At 42.7% G+C, this 22,454-nt stretch overlaps 3 protein-coding genes across 5 annotated transcripts in view; 2 read left to right on the forward strand and 1 right to left on the reverse strand.

Moving 5' to 3' along the window:
- Positions 1-21: 21 nt before the first annotated feature.
- rps20 (ribosomal protein S20) lies at positions 22-1,522 on the reverse strand. Its single transcript, XM_080514721.1, has 4 exons — positions 1,399-1,522; positions 624-723; positions 366-439; positions 22-247 (listed from the first exon to the last, which is right to left on the reverse strand). Exons 1-4 carry the CDS (start codon positions 1,399-1,401, stop codon positions 65-67), a joined length of 360 nt encoding a protein of 119 aa, XP_080370847.1. The 5' UTR covers positions 1,402-1,522; the 3' UTR covers positions 22-64.
- Positions 1,523-2,842: 1,320 nt separating this feature from the next.
- On the forward strand, positions 2,843-11,909 carry anks6 (ankyrin repeat and sterile alpha motif domain containing 6). The gene is made up of 18 exons (XM_080515359.1): positions 2,843-3,368; positions 4,210-4,413; positions 4,512-4,773; positions 5,277-5,427; positions 6,252-6,296; positions 6,429-6,633; positions 6,783-6,889; positions 7,460-7,611; positions 8,475-8,712; positions 8,811-8,860; positions 9,172-9,369; positions 9,456-9,618; positions 9,716-9,942; positions 10,030-10,222; positions 10,343-10,410; positions 10,495-10,611; positions 10,831-10,927; positions 11,203-11,909. The coding sequence occupies exons 1-18, from the start codon at positions 3,022-3,024 to the stop codon at positions 11,250-11,252; spliced, it is 2,874 nt and encodes a 957-aa protein (XP_080371485.1). The 5' UTR covers positions 2,843-3,021; the 3' UTR covers positions 11,253-11,909.
- A 10,005-nt stretch (positions 11,910-21,914) lies between these two features.
- Positions 21,915-22,454, forward strand: part of LOC308144247 (uncharacterized protein) — a 69,116-nt gene continuing 68,576 nt past the window's right edge. For 2 of the 3 annotated variants that reach the window (XM_080515310.1, XM_080515312.1), the window contains exon 1: positions 21,915-22,095. The gene's annotated coding sequence lies outside the window, so the exon portion shown is untranslated. Of the gene's footprint in view, positions 22,096-22,409; positions 22,453-22,454 lie in introns of those variants that run through there. The other variant, XM_080515311.1, reaches the window with a different exon arrangement.

Here is a 22,454-nt window from a genome sequence, read left to right on the forward strand (position 1 = left end):
TGTGCCAAAACAAGACAACAGTTTCCGCATCGATTTCTTTTTTTTATTGAAACATCCGTGTTGTTTATGCGTCTGCGATGGTCACTTCAACCTCTACACCGGGTTCGATGCTGATGGAGGTGATCTGCTTTACGATCTCAGATGGACTGTGCAGATCGATCAGGCGCTTGTGGATCCTCATCTGGAAGCGATCCCAGGTTTTGGATCCCTCACCACAAGGGGTCTTCCTGGTGGTGATGCGCAGAGTCTGAAAAAAGAACAGGGACAACACTGAATTATCGCCAAAAACAGATTCATGCATGAGATTGTTTTCAAACCACACAGATGAGGGAAGTTTCTGTCTCAGAAGTGCGGATATGGAATACCTTGGTTGGCATGCGGACGGGTCCCTTCACCTTCAGGTTCTTCTCCTTTGCACCACGGATCAGATCTGCGCAGACTGTGTACAACAAAGACAAAAGCTTATAGTACAGATATGCAACAAGCAACGTGTGGATTATGCATTCAAGAGGCATGGCTCAGAATAGCGTATAAGGTCGTCAGGGTTTATCACGGTCAAAGTTTTGTCCTCATCGCTCATGTCTACCAGTAAAATTAACCAAGAATTATTCAGTTTTTCTCACCCTTCTCCAGAGACTTGACATTGCGGCTTGTGAGGGTGATGCGGATGCGATGAATGGCGACCTCGGTCTCAACAGGTGCCTTGCCAGTATCCTTAAAGGCCTGAAATCAGATAAATCAGACATTTTTGAAAAATAATGTACAACTTTTTTTCTATCTTTACAAATACAGTGCAAGATTGCAAACTTAGTGTTCTGCAGCACAAGTGTCAAAGAGCATTAGTCCATAATTACCAGTTTACATAATTGCTAATGCAGAAATAGAAGTTTAGGTTTCACAACTAATACTAAAAAACACAATTTCAAGAGATTAATAACTTGGTTATTGGTTAGAACGTTGCATTAGCCTCGCACATGCATTAGAAAAGCGGAAAGCACGTTTACTTTCCTAAACAGTAACGATCCAAGATAAGTTGTAAATACAGCGAGTTTTCAGAGAAATTAATGAATTTCATTAGCCTGCTACAATTTAACATATGTATTATAGGGACACTATAAGATTTGAGAGATTAGCCGATATATGCATTTATAGTCTAGAAGTTAGTTACACCTTGGTGTTACGCATAACGATGTTTACAAGAAGAGAAATGTAAAGTTAAACGTTAAATAGACAGTTTAGTAAATGACTTCTGGCGGGATGACCAGAGCGGCGTTAGCTCGCCTTTAGCTTCCGCGCTCCGTAAATTTCTCAAGTGACATTTAAACCATAAAAAACGATCAAACAACAAGCAAAACGCTTCACACGATACGCTCGGCGATCAGTTATAACAGCACGTACCATTGTGATGATTCCTGACCGACTTATTCGGGAATAAATTCAAGCGAACAGCGGTGAGCCAGGAACAGCAGCCAGCAGCGTGTTCAGCTCTGGTAAGAAAGGCTGAGCGGAGGGCCGCGTCCGGATATGTACGCTACATCCGGGTCTTTTCTACTGCGTGTCAACAGCATGGCGGCAGCGACCTCTCGTGGACACTGTAATGATTACAGACTTGTAGTTTAAGACTATCATCGCCAGAGGGAGCTGCAGTGTACTTTCTGTCATTTTCAGACACTTCAAGCAGCGACGCTCTTACAGGAACAACTTTTACAATATAAACCGTGGAAAAGTGGCAAAATCTGGGTCTTCTGGGTGTTTTTGACAAAGGGTGAAATGTCTTTTTTGCTGTACAGACACTGAATAGCACAAAATACTTTGTTACATGTTGGGGAGGTTTGATTTATTAAGTCTCTGCTTCTTATTGAATTAATTCCTTTTTACGGAAGAAATCTCTCTTCTATTTCTATTTATTTAATGTAACTCATTCATTCTACTTATTTTTGGGGGTCAAAACAAGCTCCTATATTCCTTCCGTCATTGTGATTTGTACTTTATAACCTTGTATTTTGCAGTTATAATCATAAACATTAGCATCAACTTCACAAGATTAGTTTCAGATTTGTAGTTCTAAATTTGTACCACTAGATGTCAGTAAGTAAGCAATTCACGTTCATCCGACAGCCATCAACTGGACAACGTCAAGCTAGAAAAAATAACCTCGTAAATTTTGTAAATATTTTCCAGATGTGGCAATGAACAAAAAAATAATTTCTAACATGTTAGAAATTATTATTCTAACTCTTGTTTTTTTTATTACTTATCTTTACCTCTAGCAGGACACAAAACTGAAAATTCTTTACTGCAGCAGTAGCATATTTGCAACATATTCTGACATTTACTTTTGTATTTACATTCATATGATATATTGACAAGCCAGGGACCAAAATGTAAATAGATAAATGATGTGGATGATGAATTATCAAATACTTATTTAAATTATATTACCATGTATTAAGGCTAAATCGAGATATACATAATCCACTCTTTCCAATGCTAAAATTACAGCTATTATTTTTTCAAGCTGTGATGGGCTTTTGTGTAATTGTGTAAAACAAGCTTGTTTAGTGTCACAGATTTGCAGATTTTATATAAAATATCTAGTATAAAATATGCACTTTATTTCAAAAATAAATTAGGGTTTCATACAACAACAATATTATACTTATATCAGCAATTCACAATAATCCTGCCTAATGACAGAATATTGTTTTTTTTAAGAGTGATATTTGTGCGTAGTGGCTTTATTTTTTAAGGCCTTGGCCGGAAGCTCCGTCCCGTGTTGACGTGAACTTGACGGAGTCAGAAATAAGTAACGGAACCGGGCAGACCCGGACCGACCCGGGCCGACTGCCAGCGGGTTGTTTTCTGTAGTCGGGTTGTTCCGGGTAAATGTGAAGAGCAGAAACCAGAAGCCGAGGAGGAAAAAACAAAAAAAGTTTAGACTCGGAGGGCAAACTTTATGCCGCGGTGCGTCATGGCTTCCAGACTCGAACCAGGGTTCCGCTCGGTGCTGGTCGGTTCTGAATGGAGACGATGAACTTCGGAGTTCCGCCGAACTCGCTGCTGCTGCTCCGCGCTTGCGATGAGGGCGACTACGACACGGCAAGGGGCATCCTGGAGCCCGGGGCCCCGAAGGAGTCCGGACGGCAGAGCAGGCTGCGGTCCGAGGCGGGCTCGGAGTGCGGCGGAGGCGGCGCCGCGGACATGTTGTCTCTGGTGCCGGTGGACTGCACGGACGAGGAGGGGAACACCGCCCTGCAGTTCGCCTCGGCCGGCGGTCACGAGCAGCTCGTCCGGTTCCTGCTGCGGAAGGGCGCCTCGGTGGACAGCCGCAACAACTACGGCTGGACCCCGCTGATGCAGGCTGCCAGGTGGGCTTCAGGCTCTGGGCTGGAGGACCGAGGACTGCTAGCTTTTAAAAAAACCCACTCAATTTAGAGTAAAAGTACTGTTGTAGAAAAAAACAATACTCAAGTAAAAGTAAATTTTCACTGTTTAATTCCCATGTCATCAACAGGCATTTCACTCAGCTCTGTTTAAATAGATCTACACTCAAATCACGTTGTAATAATAAATAATAATAAAAAATAAAAACGTGTTCACACAACAGCCAAGAGAAATACTTTAAATAGGTAATATAATATCTCATCAGTTTAGGTTGTGAACTAAAGTTACAGAATGAACAAAGGGATTCAAAATAAACAACACTAAAGAAGACAATAATAAACAATTGTACATAATTAAATTGTAATAAAAGCACAATTGAAATAATAATAATAATATAAATATTACATTGGAAAACATGTAAAAAGACAGAACGTGATATTGTTTTTGATGACTTCTAATCATTGGATTTGAAAAGAGACATAATAAAGGAAAAAGCTGATAAATTAAGTTTAACCTCAGTCGGGACAGACAAGGCACAAATACTTTAGATTCACTTTAAAACAGCATGGAAGAATTTTATTAAATCTTTCTCATTTAAATTATACTGAAGTATTTATGACCTATTCATTCTGCCAAAGAATCTGCCAGACCTGATGGACCTGATTGATTTGTTTAGTTTTTTTGCTGATTTCCAAGGTGTTCTTTTTGTGCCTACCACGTATGCCGTGTTTATATTCACGTTGTTCTTTTGCACCATGACAGAGTCTGATGAGCTCTCTTCCTCCACGCTGGAGTCAAATCTGGTCTTCCCTTGTCTTGGTCCAGATTTGGCCACCTGACGGTCGCCCACATCCTCCTGGAGAATGGGGCGGAGATCAACGGGCGCAACAGGCTCGGAGCGAGCGTCCTGACCATGGCGGCCCGCGGGGGCCACACTCACGTGGTCAAGCTGCTCCTGGAGAGCGGGGCTTACGTCGACGACTACGATCACCTGGCCGTCGCGAGTAACAACAACAACAACAGCTGCAGGTTCGTGTTTTTTCCTCCACCTCTTCTGCAAACCCTCCTGAATGATCCCACCGTTTTAGCGACTCGTCTGAGGTACGGCGATGCTTCTGTCCTCACAGTGCAGCTGGGTTTGGACCTGCGGAGAGCTGCCCTGGAGGAGGAGGTGGAGGAGGAGGAGGAGGAGGAGGAGGAGGAGGAGGAGGAGGAGGAGGAGGAGGAGCGGGAAGCAGAGAGTTCATGGACATCACAGCCCTGATGGTGGCGGCTCAGTTCGGTCATGAGGCCGCCGTGCGCCTGCTGCTGGAGTGGGGCTCCGATGTCAATTTTTCACAGAAGACCACTGGCTGGGGGCCGCTGATGATCGCCACGCTCGGCGGGAAGGTGGGACCGATTGATAGAAAGACCCAAAAAAATCATCTATCCTTCCACTTTCGATAGTTTCAATGTAAAGTTGTGAGACGCTCAAGAAGATCCCAGGATAAACCCTGGACAGGCCACGGTCCATCACAGTACAGACATGCATATTTACACTAAGTTTAAAGTTATCAATTAACCGCAAACACACATTTTTATGCTGTGAGTGAAGTTGGGGTACCCGTATAAAAACTCACTGTACACAGTGTAAACAATGCAAACACTGAAGGTCTCTACTCCAGATACTTTCACTGTGAAGTGACAGTACTATCCACGATGCCACTGTCGAAACCCGTGAGATAGAGGTGAATTTATTATGGAGATTTAATGCAGTTTATTAGTTATATAATACAAGTGTTAGGACATTTATTTTTGGGGCCAAATGTTCTTTGACTGTTTTTGAAACTCTTGGCAGCAGAAAATGTTGCAAAATGAAGTTGCGATGGGCTGACACCAGCGTGTGCTTGAAGGTGGCTGTAGCGCAGCAGTTGGTGGAGCGCGGAGCCGACCCAGACCGGCTCAACGTTCTGTCCAAGACGGCCTTCGAGCTGGCCATGCAGCTGAAACAGAGGGACATCAAGGCCTACCTGGACTCCATCACCACCGTGCGACCCCAGACCGGTACTCAACAGAAATCCCAACAATGTTTATTTTTTGTTTGTTTTGAAATCTGGACCTCATATATAACACGTGCAGGTACTTTTCTAATATTAGAATAGGACACAACATGTTAATAGTTTGAGTTCAATGTGAACTGTCACATCAATAATAGATGTGTTTTACAGAATTGAAAATTAGTTTCCACTGTCGTGAGACTGAAGTGAACTGTCGTAACTCTTTCTGCCTCTGTGACGTTTACGAGCTCCTCTCACTGTCAACAAAGAGTGTTAAGTTACGCATTGTTTTACAAGTGTTTTTGGGGGGCAATTGCACCACAATAGGGGTTTTAACATGTGATCATCTGCCATGTATTGAAAGATTGATTAAAAAAATCAACCACCAGCCCAAATTTGACGAGATGCAGTTTGATGAGTCGGTGAAAGAAGTTAACACACTTAACATTTGAAATGAAGAAAGGACGTCATAGCATGGTCAAGGAGAAATTGTCTGATGATAAAATAAATAAATCGTATGTGAGGCGTATATGCCTCAATACGAGAACAGCATCTATCACTGCTAAAAAATTGAGTGGATTTAAATCTCTTTTTCAAACACATTAACTCCAGACTCAGTCATAAAAATCACCCTCTGAAACATTAGAACTTATTGTATGTGATAAATGATAAATACTTCCCCCCAATGATTTGTATTCAATTGTGCTGTTTTTTATTTTACTGACTACATTTTTTAAAGTTTGCCTGGTTTCTTCTCTCTCTCTCTCTCTCTCTCTCTCTCTCTCTCTCGCTCTCTCTCTGCTCTGTACTCACTTGACTCGTTCTTCACAGACGATGAGAGAAGAAGGCCGGATGTGTTCAGCGCTCTCAAACTGGGTGAGTTTAATCTAACAGACTTCACCTGAGCTGCAAGGGGAAAAAAAACCCGTCTGAAATTATAGTTATAAAGACTGAAAAAACATGGCCAAGTCTATTATTGTCTGTTCGATCATGTTTTTGCTAATTCAGGGAATTCGCAGCTGGTTAAAGAGATCCTGGAGGAGGATCCAGCTCAGGTGAATTCCTCCAATCAGGAGGGAGCGTCGCCTCTCATGATAGCAGCAGTGAGCGGCCAGCTGGAGGTGGTGCAGCTGATGGTGGAGAAGAACGCCGACATAGACAAACAAGACGCCGTCCACGGTTGGACGGCTCTGATGCAAGCCACTTACCACGGGTAAGAAGATCAGAAGAGCCTGGAGTCAAATAAAGTGCAAAAAAAAAAAAAAAACATGCAACAGAATTCGCTTTTTTGTTGACGTTTGACATGAAATACCACAGTGCTTTATTACACTTCTCTCCTTTCTCCCGCCTTTCTTCTTCCAGCAATAAAGACATTGTCAAGTACCTGTTGGGTCAAAAAGCTGACGTCAACCTTCGCGCGAAGAACGGATATACAGCCTTTGATTTGGTCATGCTGCTCAACGACCCAGGTAATCTGGTAATCTCCCACGACCGCCGCCACGTTTACAGCGTCTGCCGAGACTCTTCCAAAGACAATTTGCAATCCATGGTAAAGACGTGAAATGTCTTTAAGAAAAACCAGTCCAGTTTGCCTTTAAAACATGTGACCAGGATGTGTTTTACAGCACTTTGGACTGAGCAAACTGCATCTGTAATAGATGGCAGTGTTATTCAAATGATTTCAATCACGTCTTAGAATTTAACAAGAGTCAAGACATTCCACATTTTAAAAACAACAATAAAAACATAATAGAGAAAACAACAAATGGTGTCCTCAATAATGAACAGACAACAACACACTGGTTTCACTTGAATTCTTGGATTACTATTTATTCGAGGGATTTCATATGAACATGTTAGTATGTGCAACATGGTGTGACGCATATATACGAACACAAGCAACTAGAAAGCTGAAGCCATATTCTGGTTGGGGTTTGACTTGTTAGTCTTGTCAGGCACCAGCACGGGCCTCTCAGCTCTGACTCACTTCCCTTTTGTATTTTCTTTATTCTTTTCTTTTTTCTTTTTTTCCTCCTCAGACACGGAGCTGGTGCGCCTGTTGGCGTCCGTGTGCATGCAAGTGGACAAGGACAAGTCCAAACACAGAGGCAGAGCCCTGATGACTCGCTCCAAAAGCCGGCAGTCTCTCAACAACGTCCCCGTGCCGCCCGACGACAAGGGAAGCCTCAAGGTAAAGAGAGTCTTGTAAGGTCTGCCGAACGCTTCAGAACAAACGTTAACCAGCTGTTTCTTCGACACATTTAGGGCCAATCCCAATTCTACCCCTTAGCCCTTCATCTTACCCCTTTGAATTGCGCGTTGACGAGAGTCTGAGGGGTGTCCCATTTCACTACTGTGCAGAGGCGGAGGGGTAAGGGGAAGGGCTATTCACCCCTCGAAACGGAGCGTTTCCAGATGCACACTTTAAACAGAGGGGTAGGAGGACATGGCGCCGAAGGACTCGCATTTCACATATATACGCTTCTAAAGTTATATAAACCTGTTGTGTTTTATACTAGTAAGAATGGCAGTAGCGCTGTCGTCTGCTGTATGTAGCTTCCGTGTTTATAACAATTTGTTATTACACTGTAGAGTTACAAAGTCTTCTAATATGGGTGTTTTGAAAACAGGGACCCCCGAGCAAACAAGGAATCTCCTCCGCTTTCACATGGTGAATGAGGAAATGTTTCTGAAGTCCAAATACGGCGCGAAATCTGAAGTAATCCACGTCTCCGTCTATTTCTTCGCCTTGATGGGGGAAAGGCGGGAAACGAAACAAAGCAGCCAAGCTGCTGCAACACGTTGAATTTGGGACTGATATAACGGCGCCGTATTATGACGTCAAAACTGTGAGACGGAGCGAGAGGGGGAGGGGTGTATCAAATCTAAGGGCTGAAACTTTTATCCCTTTGCCTTGCCCTCGTTTTGGAGGCGGAGGGCTAAGGGGTAGGGGTAGGGGTTCAAAATTGAATTGGGATTGGGCCTTAATCCTGCTTTGCCCTCGTTGTCATATCAAGAGTTGATCGATGATGATAATACATTTGACCTTCCCAGTCCTGGTGGAGCAGGATGTCCAATCGCTTCCGGCGGCTCAAGCTCACTCACACCCTGAGGCACGGGCTCTCGTCCAATCGCCTCGCTCCATTTCCCGACGACGCAGAGGCTCCTCTGGACGCCACGATGAAGGCGAGTATGAAGTCTGCCGCCGTGTCCAACGGGACGGCGCCACCAGCCGCTGCTCTGGGCGGGACTGACGCCAACGCCGCCTGGGCAGTGAAGACCAGCGACGCAGGTGAGACGCCGTGGAAAACATTGCGGATCGACGGCGTACCCCCTGGCGTCAGATAGCAGGGCAACATGTGTGAATGTGATGTACTTTGCTTTTACCAGGTCACTGCAGAGGATCAGCGGAAAAGGAGGATTTTCTAATAACCACAATGGTGCGTAGTGCTTGGTTTAAAGCCGGGGCTTTTAAAGGTTTTTCATGGAATGAAAAGAAATTGAATGAATGGTGGCTATAGCTATAGTAAATTCATGAAAACGCTTATTTTTGAGGCTCTGTATTTTTATTATTTCGTGAAAACATATTTGATTGTCCAGTGTTTAAACCAACAGCCTGGTTTAAACGTCACAATATTAAATTTTACAGTCAAAATCTTTGAGTTTCTGGCGTCCTTATCTTGATTTTCCTAAACATGGTTTGAATTCAACGCTGTTTTTATTCATTACATTTCCCCGTTTTCGCCCCCAGCTAAGAAGTGGCGCCCCCCTCACCAGGCTCCCAAATGACAAGCTGAAAGCAGTGATTCCTCCTTTCTTGCCCCCTTCCAACTTCGAGCCGTGGAACTCGGACCGCTCGAGGCTTCTCCGAGAGGGGGGCAAGAGTGAAGCGCCCCGCCTGCCCATGCCTCCGCAGCGAAAGCTCAACAGCAGCGGAAACTCCGACATTGTAAGTGCTTGTGGATTTAAAAGGCGTTTCGTTACACACCATCGCCATTCATATGTTTGTTGGTCAAATGTCCCTTCCTTAAACAGACGTCCATCAGTCGGGTGGTTAGCAGGTCCATAAAATTTCCCAGCATCACCAAGGGGCCATCGTCATCCTCTCCTTCCAACTCCGGTCACTACCACTCCCCTCACTCCTCCGGGGGCTCAAATGGAGTCGCCGGACTCAACCGGGATTCTCACAATCGTTCAGGTTCATGCAGAAAATATTTGGAATGATAGCAACGATATTGAAGCTATATTCATGATGCAGCTACTAATATTTCCACCCATGTCCCGTCTTCCACCAGGGGGCAGTGCAGACAGCGTTCTCTCTCAAATAGCAGCCCAACGCAAAAGAGCAGCGGGGCTGATAGAGGTGAAGACCCCGGCTCCAGAGAAACAGCAGAGCCAGACACAGAGCCACCCGCCACTGCCGGCCTCCACGCCCGGCTCACTGCTGCCCCCCCCCGACATCAGCCTCCCTGACATCCACTCCCACCCCAGCCTGGTCTCCTCCGACATCCACTCCAGAAGGGTTCGTAGCTCAGTTCCTTTCACTGCCGCTCCCGTCCTTCTTTTTTTTTGGCACTCGTGCAATTTTTTTGCTCTTCATTGTTTGTAGAAAATGGAGCTGAAAAAGAGACCTCAGTCCGGGAATTCCTCCACCTCGAAGAGCACATCACCCACTCTCACCCCGTCTCCCTCCCCCACGCCCAAAATTCCTCCCGGCCCGGGAGACTCTCTGTCCTCCGCCTCTTCTCACCCACGCTCCAAGAGCAGCGGCGGCTCCAGCAGTGGCACCATCACCGATGAAGGTGACGGCACGTTGTGTTCGCGAAACAACCCGAATCGTCGTTTCCGCACTGTCACACAATCGGTACTATGAAATCGAAAAATCTCCGGCGGCTCCTGAGGGGACTTTGTGTCTTTTACAGATGAGCTGTCCAGTATTTTGAAGAAACTGTCCCTTGAGAAGTATCAGCCTATTTTTGAAGAACAAGAGGTAATCCATACAGTCGGGTGTGGAACATTTCCATTCGTTAAAGGTGTTTTAAATGTGCTTCTCTTCTGTTTTCTCGCCTTGTAGGTGGACATGGAGGCGTTCCTGACTCTGACAGATGGAGACCTGAAGGAGCTGGGCATCAAAACCGACGGACCCAGACAGCAGATTTTAGCGGCCATATCAGAGCTCAATGCTGGAAAGGTGCATTTGGTTTGATGTATTGCTTTTAATATATTGTTCCAGTGCTGTCTGTGCCTGCGAGACAGTCTTTCGGCTTCAACTTTTCCACAGTGTAACTTAATCATTTCACAATAAACTGAAATTACATCCATTCACCGTAGATCGAAAGTGCTGAAAGGAAGAAGTTACGGCGCCTTCATTTTACCGTGGTAAAAATGCATACTATTTGTGTGTCGTCAGGGCCGAGAGAGGCAGATCCTTCAAGAGACCATCCATAACTTCCAGTCCTCTTTTGGAAGCAGTGCCAGTAACCCACGGCAACCAGGACAGCCTCGCTGTACGTATCACGTCAAAACTAAAATCCTGAGGTTGTGCATTTTCTTCTCTGCCTGTCAATACATCGACTGCCATAGATGTGAGTCACAGTTGGTGTGTGTCAGATGCAAGATAATGGTAACATAACAAATCTGAGAGCACAAAGCAGATCTATCAGTATAATGTCTTAATCACCGATAAAGGTATGTTAAAATGCTCTGAGATGGTAGTCTGTAGTTTGTTGTTCAATGAATACCCTCTAAAAGTTTAACGTGTTCTTTATTTTCTCTCCATCAGCTCCGACAAGTTGGACGAGACACCAGGTCCGTTCCTCTAGCAAGAGGTAAACCAGGCAGTCTTGAATTACACCGGGAGAAACAACTGGAAGTGCTTAAAATTAGAGGAAAATGGAGGCGATACCCCGCCATGGCGCAGTTCATGAGGAGCCTTCTGGACAGCAGCGTCTCAGACCACTGGACGTCCTAATTCCAGGAAAAATGGAACAAGCAGGCCCCAACAATGTGGCTTTATTGTGCCCCATTGGACCCAACTGTCAGCATATGTTCCTGTCATCCGCAGCAGGGGAGAGATGTGATAAGGCCAGCTTGGCTGAGCGTCCAGCAGCTCTTCACACTTCTGTTAATGCGCCTTGTGGGAGCAGAGACGTTAAAGAGCTGCGAGGACTGAAATGCAGGGACATGAGATAAAGAGCAGACGACGAGAGTCTGAAATGTTTGGGATCTTTGTTTGATCTCAGCAAATATGAGAGATGCAGCGAATGGATCGTGTGGAAATCGTGGTGATAATGAAAAAGAAGTGAAAGAGAGAGTGGATGCAATGTTTGAGAGGGTGCACTGATGATGCAAAGTCATAACAAAAGGGAAAATTTATCAGACTGTTTCTGTGGTCATCCAGTCTCTTGGAGTGCTTTAACTAGTGTCTTTATGTCTCAAAATCTTAAACCACTATGTGCACAGATGATCTCAAGTCAAGACTCAAGTGCTGTGCTGTCATGAATAAATAAACATAATCATGATATAAGGAAAAAAAAATGTTTTGGACCATTTTATATTTTGATGAGAAGATGTCAGCAGCAACATTTTGAGAGTGCTTTACGGTGAGTATAAATCCAGTGTGAAAGAGGTGCATTGTGTAATATTTTCCACGCGAGTCTGTTCCATGCTTTTACCTCCAGCTCCACCACTAAACCGTCAGTCTGCCTGCGTGGAGAAAGATGGAGTGCTACAGCGCCTTTAAACGTCAATCTCTTAAAGTCCACACCTGAAGGCCAAACAAGAGTTTGAAATTTGTTCATTACACATAAGATGACACTGACGTCATGTCCTGTACAGGTAAATGTGTTGTGTAAATGTGTCGTGTAAAATAGAATTGATAAAAATCAGGCCCAGCTTTGACGCTACAAAACTATAAAAACATGACGTGAAACCTCCACTAGATGGCAGCAGCCTCCTCTTTATGCAAACAACTCCGGCGTGCAATGACTACAACAGAACCCGAAGTGTGTGAGTCTATATTCAGTTTTCTTTCCATTTCACCGACAAGCTCATTGTTTTTGCTAATGCAACTTCACTAATTCTCTTCGATGTATTCTATTGTGACTATTAATGTTTCCAGTATTTGAAAAATGTGCAGCAATTTCTTCATCTCTGCTTCTGGAGAGAAAGTCCTCCACATGTTTATCTCTGTCTTTCAACATCAGCCCCCTCTGCAGAAGCCTGAGCACTCATTTATTTGCATCTGCAGCGAGAAGTCTTTGCTTGTTAACACAATCTACCGACCACCATGTTTATTCCCCTATAAAGAAGGTGTGGATTCACTTTTGATAGTCAAGGCCCTTGTAACATAATGTTTATCCCAGTACTGCAATTGTCTAATGCAATTTAATACAAACCTGAACAGTGTCCGTTATACATAGCCTGTTCATGTACTTAGGCCTGGAATCCATGAAATGGATTTTCGTGCATGTACATATGAATGCATACATGTAACTTCCTCTCTGACCTGACACGACCTCCTAAGCTGGTCTGCATTAACCACTGCGCTGTCACGGCTTATACTCGGGCTCCAGCAATCCGGAAAACATCATCGCTTCTTTTCACTGGCAGCAGACTTGCCCACGAAAAACTGTTCCTGTAAGTGAGCTCAGCATCTCCGTTGACATCACATTTGTTATTACCAAAATGTAACAGGTGACGATAAACAATTCAACAAAATGACTCAACAGGCAAAAAAGAAAGAAAACAAAATAATTTCATTATTGTCAATGTACTCAAAGTAGGGGAAGCCTAACAAAAGAAATGACACAGTGTTCCCTCATCAACTAATTACATATATTTACTCAAGAAAACACATACATGTAAATAGAGACAGATAGATTTACATTGTAGGAGTCTTTAAAGTTGTTCATAAACAGAAAAAGAAACATGAAACAGACTTCTTCAGATGTACTATATCTGTTAGAGATTGTAGCTGGAAGTTTCCAGAAAAAGATTAATTGTATGTAAAGATCAAAGTGCACAGCCTCAGTCAGTCAATGTAGTTTCTGTGTCTGTTCACTCATCAGGCTTTATGTTTGCTCTGCTCTCGTTACTTTATATGGGAGATACCTTGAAGAAATGTTTTTACATTTCACACAAACATTGACCCTCATGCCCATTTTTATGGTCAAAAATTTACTTCAAGCTCACTGTGACTTTGTGTCTGTACTGTTTGTAAACACAATATCTCTGCAAAACTCTGACTACTCTTGTTTCTTTTTTTTTTACTACATAGAAATGTTCACTAAATCTACACCTGAGTCTGAAAACGCATTAGTCAATGTATTGATCCAACAAGACATAAAATTTTTTTTTTTTTTTTTTACACAAAATCATACACTGTAAAACTACAGTTCATCATACAGTGAGACTATGTGGGGCTTTGAGAGTCAACAATACAAAAGTTAAAAGACTAAAAGTCTGATTCGGTTCAGGTGTGGTTTTAAAAGAGACCGCAGACGTCCTGGAGCGTAGATACAGAGGCAGAGGGTTTCAAAGAGTTGGGGATATAACCTGAAATGTTACATCACCAAATGTTTTGGTTATTAAACCAGATTGCGGGACAACTCATCTGACATAATTTGAAGATCAAAGCAGCTTGTTGGTGGTGTAAAATTGGAGTAAATTGAATTTCAAATGGGAGCCATACCATTTAGAGAAGTATGTGGCTCTGAAGAACTTTAATTGAATTCTCCATCTGATACGGAGATGGCAAAATTAATATAAGATGGATGTAATATGAGGTAATGCATATGGGACCGATAACTATATTTATTTAGTTGGGTTTTTTTTACACAAAAAGTTGTCATAGTGTCTTAAGATTCCTGCTAATTTGTTCACTGATAAAAATGGCAAAGTTATAAATATTCAAATAATATAATCTTAAAGGGACAAGCTGTAAAATGTAAGTTATGCCACTTTTGCACGTTTGGTGGCAGTGTTGAGTCACTTTTATTAGAGGCACCACTGACTGGCTTTTGTCCCTATAGAAGCAAAACCCCATATTATGTTGATTTACATTAAGCAAAAATAATACAAATTGTATTTTCAAAGTGCAGCATTTAATTGAAAAATAGCTTTCATTGTGCAAGTACAGACCTAATTTAAAAACTCCCTTTTATTAGACAGATGTAAAAGCTTCTCCTTAGCATGACTTAATATATATAATTTAATCCGTACGATAAGAATAAAAGGGTTTGGAGTCAAACGGGTACAACAAAGTTGTTTTTTGTGGCTGGGGAACACTCTATAAACCTGGATTGTGTCCTCATTACCACTGAAATCACAGACATAACATGCGGAGTCAGATGTTTTGTGTTTTTGTGTTTTGAAGCTACTGTCACCATGTGAGAAAGATCAGCTGAAAAACATGCCGGTTTGAGACAATTAAAGCTTCAAACCACTTTCTCTGGAGTTGAGAAACGCAGGCCCCTCCAGCAAGAACATGAGCGAATCGCAACACACTGGCGTTGCTGAAATCTTTATTGATGACCTGGATCTAGACTGGCCCGACAAGCAGGCGACAGGGTTCCTGTAGAGTTTAATGAAAAGCATCACTCAGCGGAGGAGAGCTTTCCTCTCCGGGGCTGCGGCAGATTGAGCGATCAGATGTACAGTCATATGTGAGCCGTAAGAAACCGGAGGAGAGAGCAGTACATTTGGAATATATTAACATCGCTGTGGCATGTGGGCAGCAAATGAAGTGACTCATTCAATTTCCTCCCGATTGTTTTCACTCGCATACGGTTTTGATCGAATTGAATAACATTTAATAATATTGTTTGTAGCTGTCAATACAGTAGTCGTTCAGTTGGGAGCAACAAAGTACATAGATCAGTGGAGCATGTGGTTTGGTAACTGTGGGTACAGAGGAAGATTGTTTCTTTGATACCTAACAAAACACAGCTTTTTGTTTGGTTCTGTTGGGATTTTTTTTTTTTTTTTTTTTTTTCATGTATTAACTTCTGGTGCCAGCGTTCTTGTGCAAAATTCTGAAAGTCAGTATTTGATTGCAGTTATAGTTACTTTCCAGTTGATTTTTTTTAAGAGCGCCCACAAGTTGGCCTGGTCCAACAATACCTTTTGTTGAATATTCAGTATGCGATTGAGCTCTTTTCTATCAAATTTGGAGCAGTTGTCGTCAAAGAGATGATCAATCTCTGAAGTATTACCTTCACAAAGACACACATAGATATTTTGGATATTGAGATGCAATTCATACGATTCACCTCTCATAACTTCGGGTTTAACAGTTCAAAAACTTGTAGAGTTAATTGCTGAAATGTTTATTCGAGTGCTTCCTTTTCTTTCTTTTTTTTTAAACAAGCTACCACAATAAGTTATTACAATCTTCCCAACCAGGATGATCGTCTCCACCACATGACAGGCGGTATACTTCAACTGAAAAAGTAATTCGCTATAGGACAAATGTAACTTACTTAAGTATTTCTTTCTAATTTAAATATAAATACATTAACTGAGCTGTTACAGAAGTTAGAAGACAAACGTTGGTGCACATATAATCATTTATCATTGCACATGCTATTATATGTTTATAATTTGTGAAAGAAAGTAATTAATGAAGGAATGAAATGAAAGGAAATTATGTTTCTTACAGTCAGATATCTGTTCAGACTGAGTCAGTTCAGACAAAAAAAACAAAACAGCTCAGTGTAATATCAACTGTCATTATAAATGACAAATGCTGAAGTTAACGGAAAAGTGGACAGAGAGAGACAGCAGCTTCCCGACCAAATTAAAGAAGGTCATGAAACCTTTGGTGTTTGTAACTTTCATTTTAATAACAAACCTCTGACATTTCACTGGCAAAGGTATTGCAATAACACTTTATTACATTTTATTCCTAACACTGCCGGTCAGATCCAGAGAGCTTTGGACAAAATGTTGGCTTCATCAGTTCAAAGTAGTCTCCTGCCTGTGATAAACCAGACTGACTGTAAGAACCTGAGTGTCTGCGTTAACTCACATCTAACTGTAAGATCCCCACTTTCCCTCCACTTCCAGTTTCCCAGCCTCCCCTCACAGTACTCAACACAGACACTACTAATCCTCAACTGATGAACATTTCACATATGCAAATGTGCCACAAAGTCTTGACGAGTAACTTCAACTCGAGTCAAAGAAAACCTGCAGATTTTTAAAGCTACTTAATAAAAAAACCAGGAAAAAAAACCCATAATGTTGGATCAAGCAACTCTCACGACAGATTTTTCCCTGGAAAGATGTGCCTCTTTCCAAATCTATTTCACCTAGTAATAACAAATACTTTTCTCGATCAAGTATTAAAACTAACGACACAAAAGGTTCCAGGATTGGACTGAAAGTCAAAACAAGTGACTTGCTTCCTGACCGCGGTGGCACACGCTGTCCAAATTGACGGATACAAAGGATTTTCCCGCCTTTTGGGAGTCTTCTCAGAAAGCTTTGCACCATTACCATGAAAATTCACTTTGCGGCCATTGGCCTCTGGCTGTACAAGCAAGTGCGGTTTTCAGATGTGCATCACCTAAGGCAATGGCTTTACTGCACTGTGTGTGTGTGTGTGTGTGTGTGTGTGTGTGTGTGTGTGTGTGTGTGTGTGTGTGTGTGTGTGTGTGTGTGTGTGTGTCTGTCTTGTGATACCTCCACGAGTAGTGGGGAGCAATGATTGCAGGTCTGGGGCCTCTGGAGCTTTCCCTCTGCACTGGAACCACAGTTCCGCCGTTCACATCTCATTTTCTCAGTGAAACACTGTCAGGTTTAAGCACTTGTCACTTGAAAGCACAGCTAATAGCCGCATGCATAGCAATCATAGCCCGGTGTTTTGTTTGGGCAAACAGTTGCTGCCTGATTTCACTTTTGTGTTTCACTGTCAACATTCATCTCCACAAAAAGTGACTCATTTGCTCGCAGGGATTTCCCATCGTCCTGGGTGTTACACAACACTGTGGCCTTCTCGGTCGGTCCCTCATGTCTCCCCTCTTCTTCTTCTTCTTCTTCTTCTACTTCTTCGTCTTCATCTTCTTCTTCTTCTTCGTCTTCGTCTTCTTCTTCTCCGTGCTTCACACGCAGCTCAAAATAGAACCAAAGCCATTTTAATGAAGCAAATTACAATGAGGTGCAGGGAGAGCAGAGGAAAGAGGCAACCACCATCCGACCCGTGTTTTGACCAAAAAATGACCTCAGAGAAAGAAGAAAAAAAAAAAAAAAATCTAAATCCAAATGTCAACACAGATTATCCCCTCAGAGTCCCAATGCACAATTTTCTCTCTCAAACCAATTGACACAGATCTTCGACACACAGCCGATAGAAACGTGACAGCAAAGCACGAGTTTGAAGGTATATTCTGTCACACTGATAAACTTATTTTGAGGTGAAAATAAAGATGGTAGAGGGATATTTCCTTTTACTGAAACTAAACTTAACAGTGAAATACAACCAACTTCCTTTTCTTTGGTAAAAATGTAAAGGTATAGGTATATATATATATATATATATATATATATATATATATATATATATATATATATATATATATATATACTGACCACTCGATGATCAGACGTTATTTTCAAGAAAATCAAGATATCCACATAAGTACAGCTGACATAACATACACATGGATAGTCTCACAGTGATGATATTGTCACTTATATAACTCTTGAAGGTTTGTATTATTTTTCAATCTGTGTCAAAATGTTGTCCTGGAAATGAGGGCGGTGGTCTTATGAGATCACTTGTGTTTATGCTCCTCCAAATGCACATCAGGCAACAACAACAAAAAAGTACAATTTCATCAATTTACATACATTCAAAACAAAACAGCTAAAACCTATGTAGTGGTGTTTTTTTCTTTTTATATCATACACATGCACATAAATGCATACACGTAACTTCCTCTCTGCCCTGACCTAACCTCTTGAGCGTACTCTCTGCTGTCATGGCTTACAGTCCCGCTACACAAATCCTGACAAACATCATCTCGGCTTTTCAGCGGCAGCTCGAGGTCAAACCTGTGAACTGACTCCATGCTTTCCATGGGTTCAGGGTTTCCCTTTAAGCCAGGTCAGCGCCTCTCTTCATATTTCCTCGCAGGCCAAATGGGTACAATTCAGGCCAGCCACCACAGTCCTGCCATTTTCTCATTCATGTGCAAAGTGAAGACTGCGAGACGTTAAGTTGTGTGCGTCCCGTTTCGGCAGACAGCTTTGCTTCCCATTGAGCAATCGTGTGGCACTTAATGTGGATCGGGCTTTCTCTAAGTGACAGTGACAGAGGTGAAATGAGCGTTATGTTGGGTACTTTCCGATATTGACTGCGTCATCAATTATGAATGTCCATTAGAATCCCGCTTGTCGTGTCACAGCACCGCATGTCTGCCGAAATCCCTTTGTGACGCTAACAGCGGCGTCCTAATCAATGAAAACAACACGACAGCGCCCGGAAGAGGGTCGCCAGTGAGTCCTGCTCAGCTTCGGGGCCATAATTTGGAAATTTGTATTCAGCCACATGCACACATTTACTGTCAGCAGACGAGCGCATGCACTCGTGCACACATGCACGGTTGCGTGCAAAACTCTGCCCCAGCAGTGTTAGTGTGGCTTTAAGCCTGGGCTAATCTGGAAGGCAGCTTGGATAGTGTTGCTAGTGGATTTGCATCGATACCAAAGCTCCCTTTGGCTTTAATGGCAGCTACTGACAGTGTTAACAGGACTTTCGGACCTCTGCATATCCCCCACTTCACCTGTGACACTACATAAAACATTTCCCCTGATGAAAAGTCTGATGCTGCAGAGTGATCGACGTCCATCTGGTCCAAATGGCTCCGATAGAGCAATAAGTATCCTTCAAATGAGGCAGGAGAATAGGGAAATGATGAGGATTAACTGACAGATGGATCAGGTTTTCCTGTCACATCAATCTCATGTACAAGAGGCCATTGTTATGCCAGTTTGGTGTGCATACTACACGCGCCAGTTGTGACATTATTCAGGACCGGCGGTGGTTGAACAGTGATTTACTCCGCTCTAACCTCGCTGCCAAAATGCTCACTGGCCGCTGTAGGCTGTCAGAAGGTTTCATTAGCTTGCAGATTAAAGTTTTAGTTAGACAAACATTACTCAGAGCTTTTCTCAAATAATCCTATTGGCTGACATAAAGCCCTGGTAGGCTGAACCACATCACACCACCACATCTTGTCCCAGAGGCTTGAGACCACCTTCCCCAGCGCTATGGTTGATTTATGTCTATTCAGAAGTAATATCCCTTTGTTTTTTTTTCTTCTTTCAACTAGTCCAATCATATGACACAATCTCATAATGGTAGCTACAGCACACTGTGGCCCTCTGTGCTCTCATGACACTCATGTGTACTTGAATTCATTTTTTTCCACTCTTAAGAAGATGCTGCAGGAGGAATTAATGGGAGATTTGAGTCAGCATTGCCCGCGTCATGTTGTATTATGTGTTTTCACAATGTCATCTTTAGCTGCTATGTCTTTAGCTAACAAAGAAAAGTGTATCTGGCGATGACTTGTCCTGCATGATTCAGGAGACACAAATACACACTCAGCCTCAGTGTACTTAAGGTTTTGCAATGCAGGGACTGATACACTAGGGTGCAGCAGAGTAGGCTACCGTGTTGGCTGCAGGCGGAGCATGTATTCTACTGACTGCTGGTGACTGACAGTCATGTCAAGGGATTGCGACGGCACACTTTCCTTGCTTAAAAAAACATTGAAGAGTTGCTTTCTTCGGAGATAAAAGAGTAAAAAAAGAAATGCATCTTGAATGCTAATATGATTCTGTTTTGTGGTTACATAAAGTCTGATGCGAAGATGACCCAAAAAGGGAAGTTTGCTTTTGTAGTGCTCCAATTTAATCTAATCTGAAACAACTAATATGAAAATTATATTACGGTGGAGTTTATTTACAAAAACAGGACCCAGCTCTCTAATGAATCTACAAATGTGATCGCTAGTTAAAAAATACCAATATAATATTTAATAATAATAGAAACGTCATCTCAATGATAAAGAAATGACCCGTGTGTGTGTGTGTGTTTGTGAGAGAGAGAGAGAGAGAGAGAGAGAGAGAGAGAGAGAGCGAGAGCGAGAGAGATTTCTGGAAATGTTCCTCTCGAAACTGAAGAAAATTCACACACACACACACACGCACACACTCGTCACGCGCGTGCGCGTGCGCGCACGCACGCACCCAAAGTGTAAACATATTAATCCTCATGCGTAAAAACAAACATCGAACCTGTTTCAATGTTTCAATGCAACTCGCCCCCCCCCCAGTGAATTATATGACAATAAATCAGTAAACAATGATCGCATGTGTCGAAAATTAAATGAAGAAACGATATGAGGGTTGTACCTGACAGAACAACAGCTTTAAACACACCACGAAACGTTTACGCAAACATAAAAATAACACATTTCCTCTAGAAACATGACGCATAAGGTCACCGTTAATCCAGACTATAACCCCCTCCACCCCCACCCCCCCTATTAGATCCAAGAACTCATCATTGCTCTTGTTTTGAAAGCGCAATCGTCTCAGTTTCCAGGGAAACGCGCAGACTTTACGCATCCAAGACGCGAACATGTCCATTAAATTACTTTGACTCCGCCATTAAAGTCACATAGGAGTTTTTTTTGTTGTTGCTGCCGCTGCAGAACAACGAGTTTCCTCTCCTTGAAAGTCCCCGGAGGTGATCCCACCCCCGCGGTCCATCCGCCAGCGCCGCCGGCCGCCGACAGCTCCGCTCGGCGCTTTGAGAGCGCAGATTTGTGCCTCGGCTGCCCTTCGCGTGTGATCCCTCCCCCAACGCAGCTCAGCTGTGCGCCCGGGTCGGGTTGGGCTACTGCCACCTTCACGCGCTCCACGGAAATACCAACGTTAATCTCCAATTTCACGTTTTGACTTGAAACATAAAGAAAAGCCGCATATCCAACCCAGATCGCGCATTACGCGCAACATAAATCACCAGCGTCGGTAATGTTTCATGAACTATGCAGGAATAAAAGCGACATCAATTACGAGAGACGCGCTGCTATCAAAGCTATCTCAAGCTGTTTTACAATATTCACCAAAATAATAAACAAAATCTGTTTAAGATGGGTTTTTTTTCTTCATTTTATGGGAATACAAATACAAATCCACACTATAATGTGGAAATAATTAAAATACAAAAATCAAAAGAAACACAAAACAACCACAATTCCTACATACCGACGACACGTGAATGCAGCATAAGTCTCCTCTGTGTGTGTGTGTGTGAGTGTGTATGTGTGTGTGTGTGTGCGTTTGCGCCGTGTTTGTGAGGCAGAGTTGCGTGCGAAGAGCTCGACATGTCATTCAGAGGAATCCGCCACCTGAAACGCGAGGAAGTGAAGGCGACTCAATTGGGTATAAAGCATCAGCCAACATCTGCCCCGAGCAGTGCAAAGCTGATGAAAACATCAGCTCGGAGCGCACACAGGACCTCACTTTATTTTATTTCCCTTGGATTTATCGCTCGAGTCGGTGCACCCTGGGTGACGCATCTTTTTTTATGTACTTCATGTGAATGAGGCTGAAAAAACGACACTATACTGGAATTAACCGAAAACCCCGAATATTTCAGGTTTGTGCTTCGCAGCTTGTGATGCTTTTGCACGATTTGAATTCTTCTTTTTTAAAATTCATTACTAATTTATTGTGGGTTTTTAAGGCTCCAGCTTGTGTTTTTCCCACTTTTATTAGCTGTTTAAGTTGCATTTTATGTTTTTGCGTGTGTTTATATATATAATACTAACTTTTCATACTGATTTATGACCACTTTCTAACATTCATATTAATGATTAACTTATTCACACAATATTTCGTTTAGACAAATTGATTGTTTTTGATTGACTTACTTAATTTTAGGGATGCTGGGATTCTCAAGTGTATTAGATTCCAGGTATTGCAACAGCAACAACAACAACAACAACAACAACAGGT

The sequence above is a fragment of the Blennius ocellaris genome (genome assembly GCF_963422515.1).
Source record: "Blennius ocellaris genome assembly, chromosome: 19".
NCBI lineage: Eukaryota > Metazoa > Chordata > Actinopteri > Blenniiformes > Blenniidae > Blennius > Blennius ocellaris.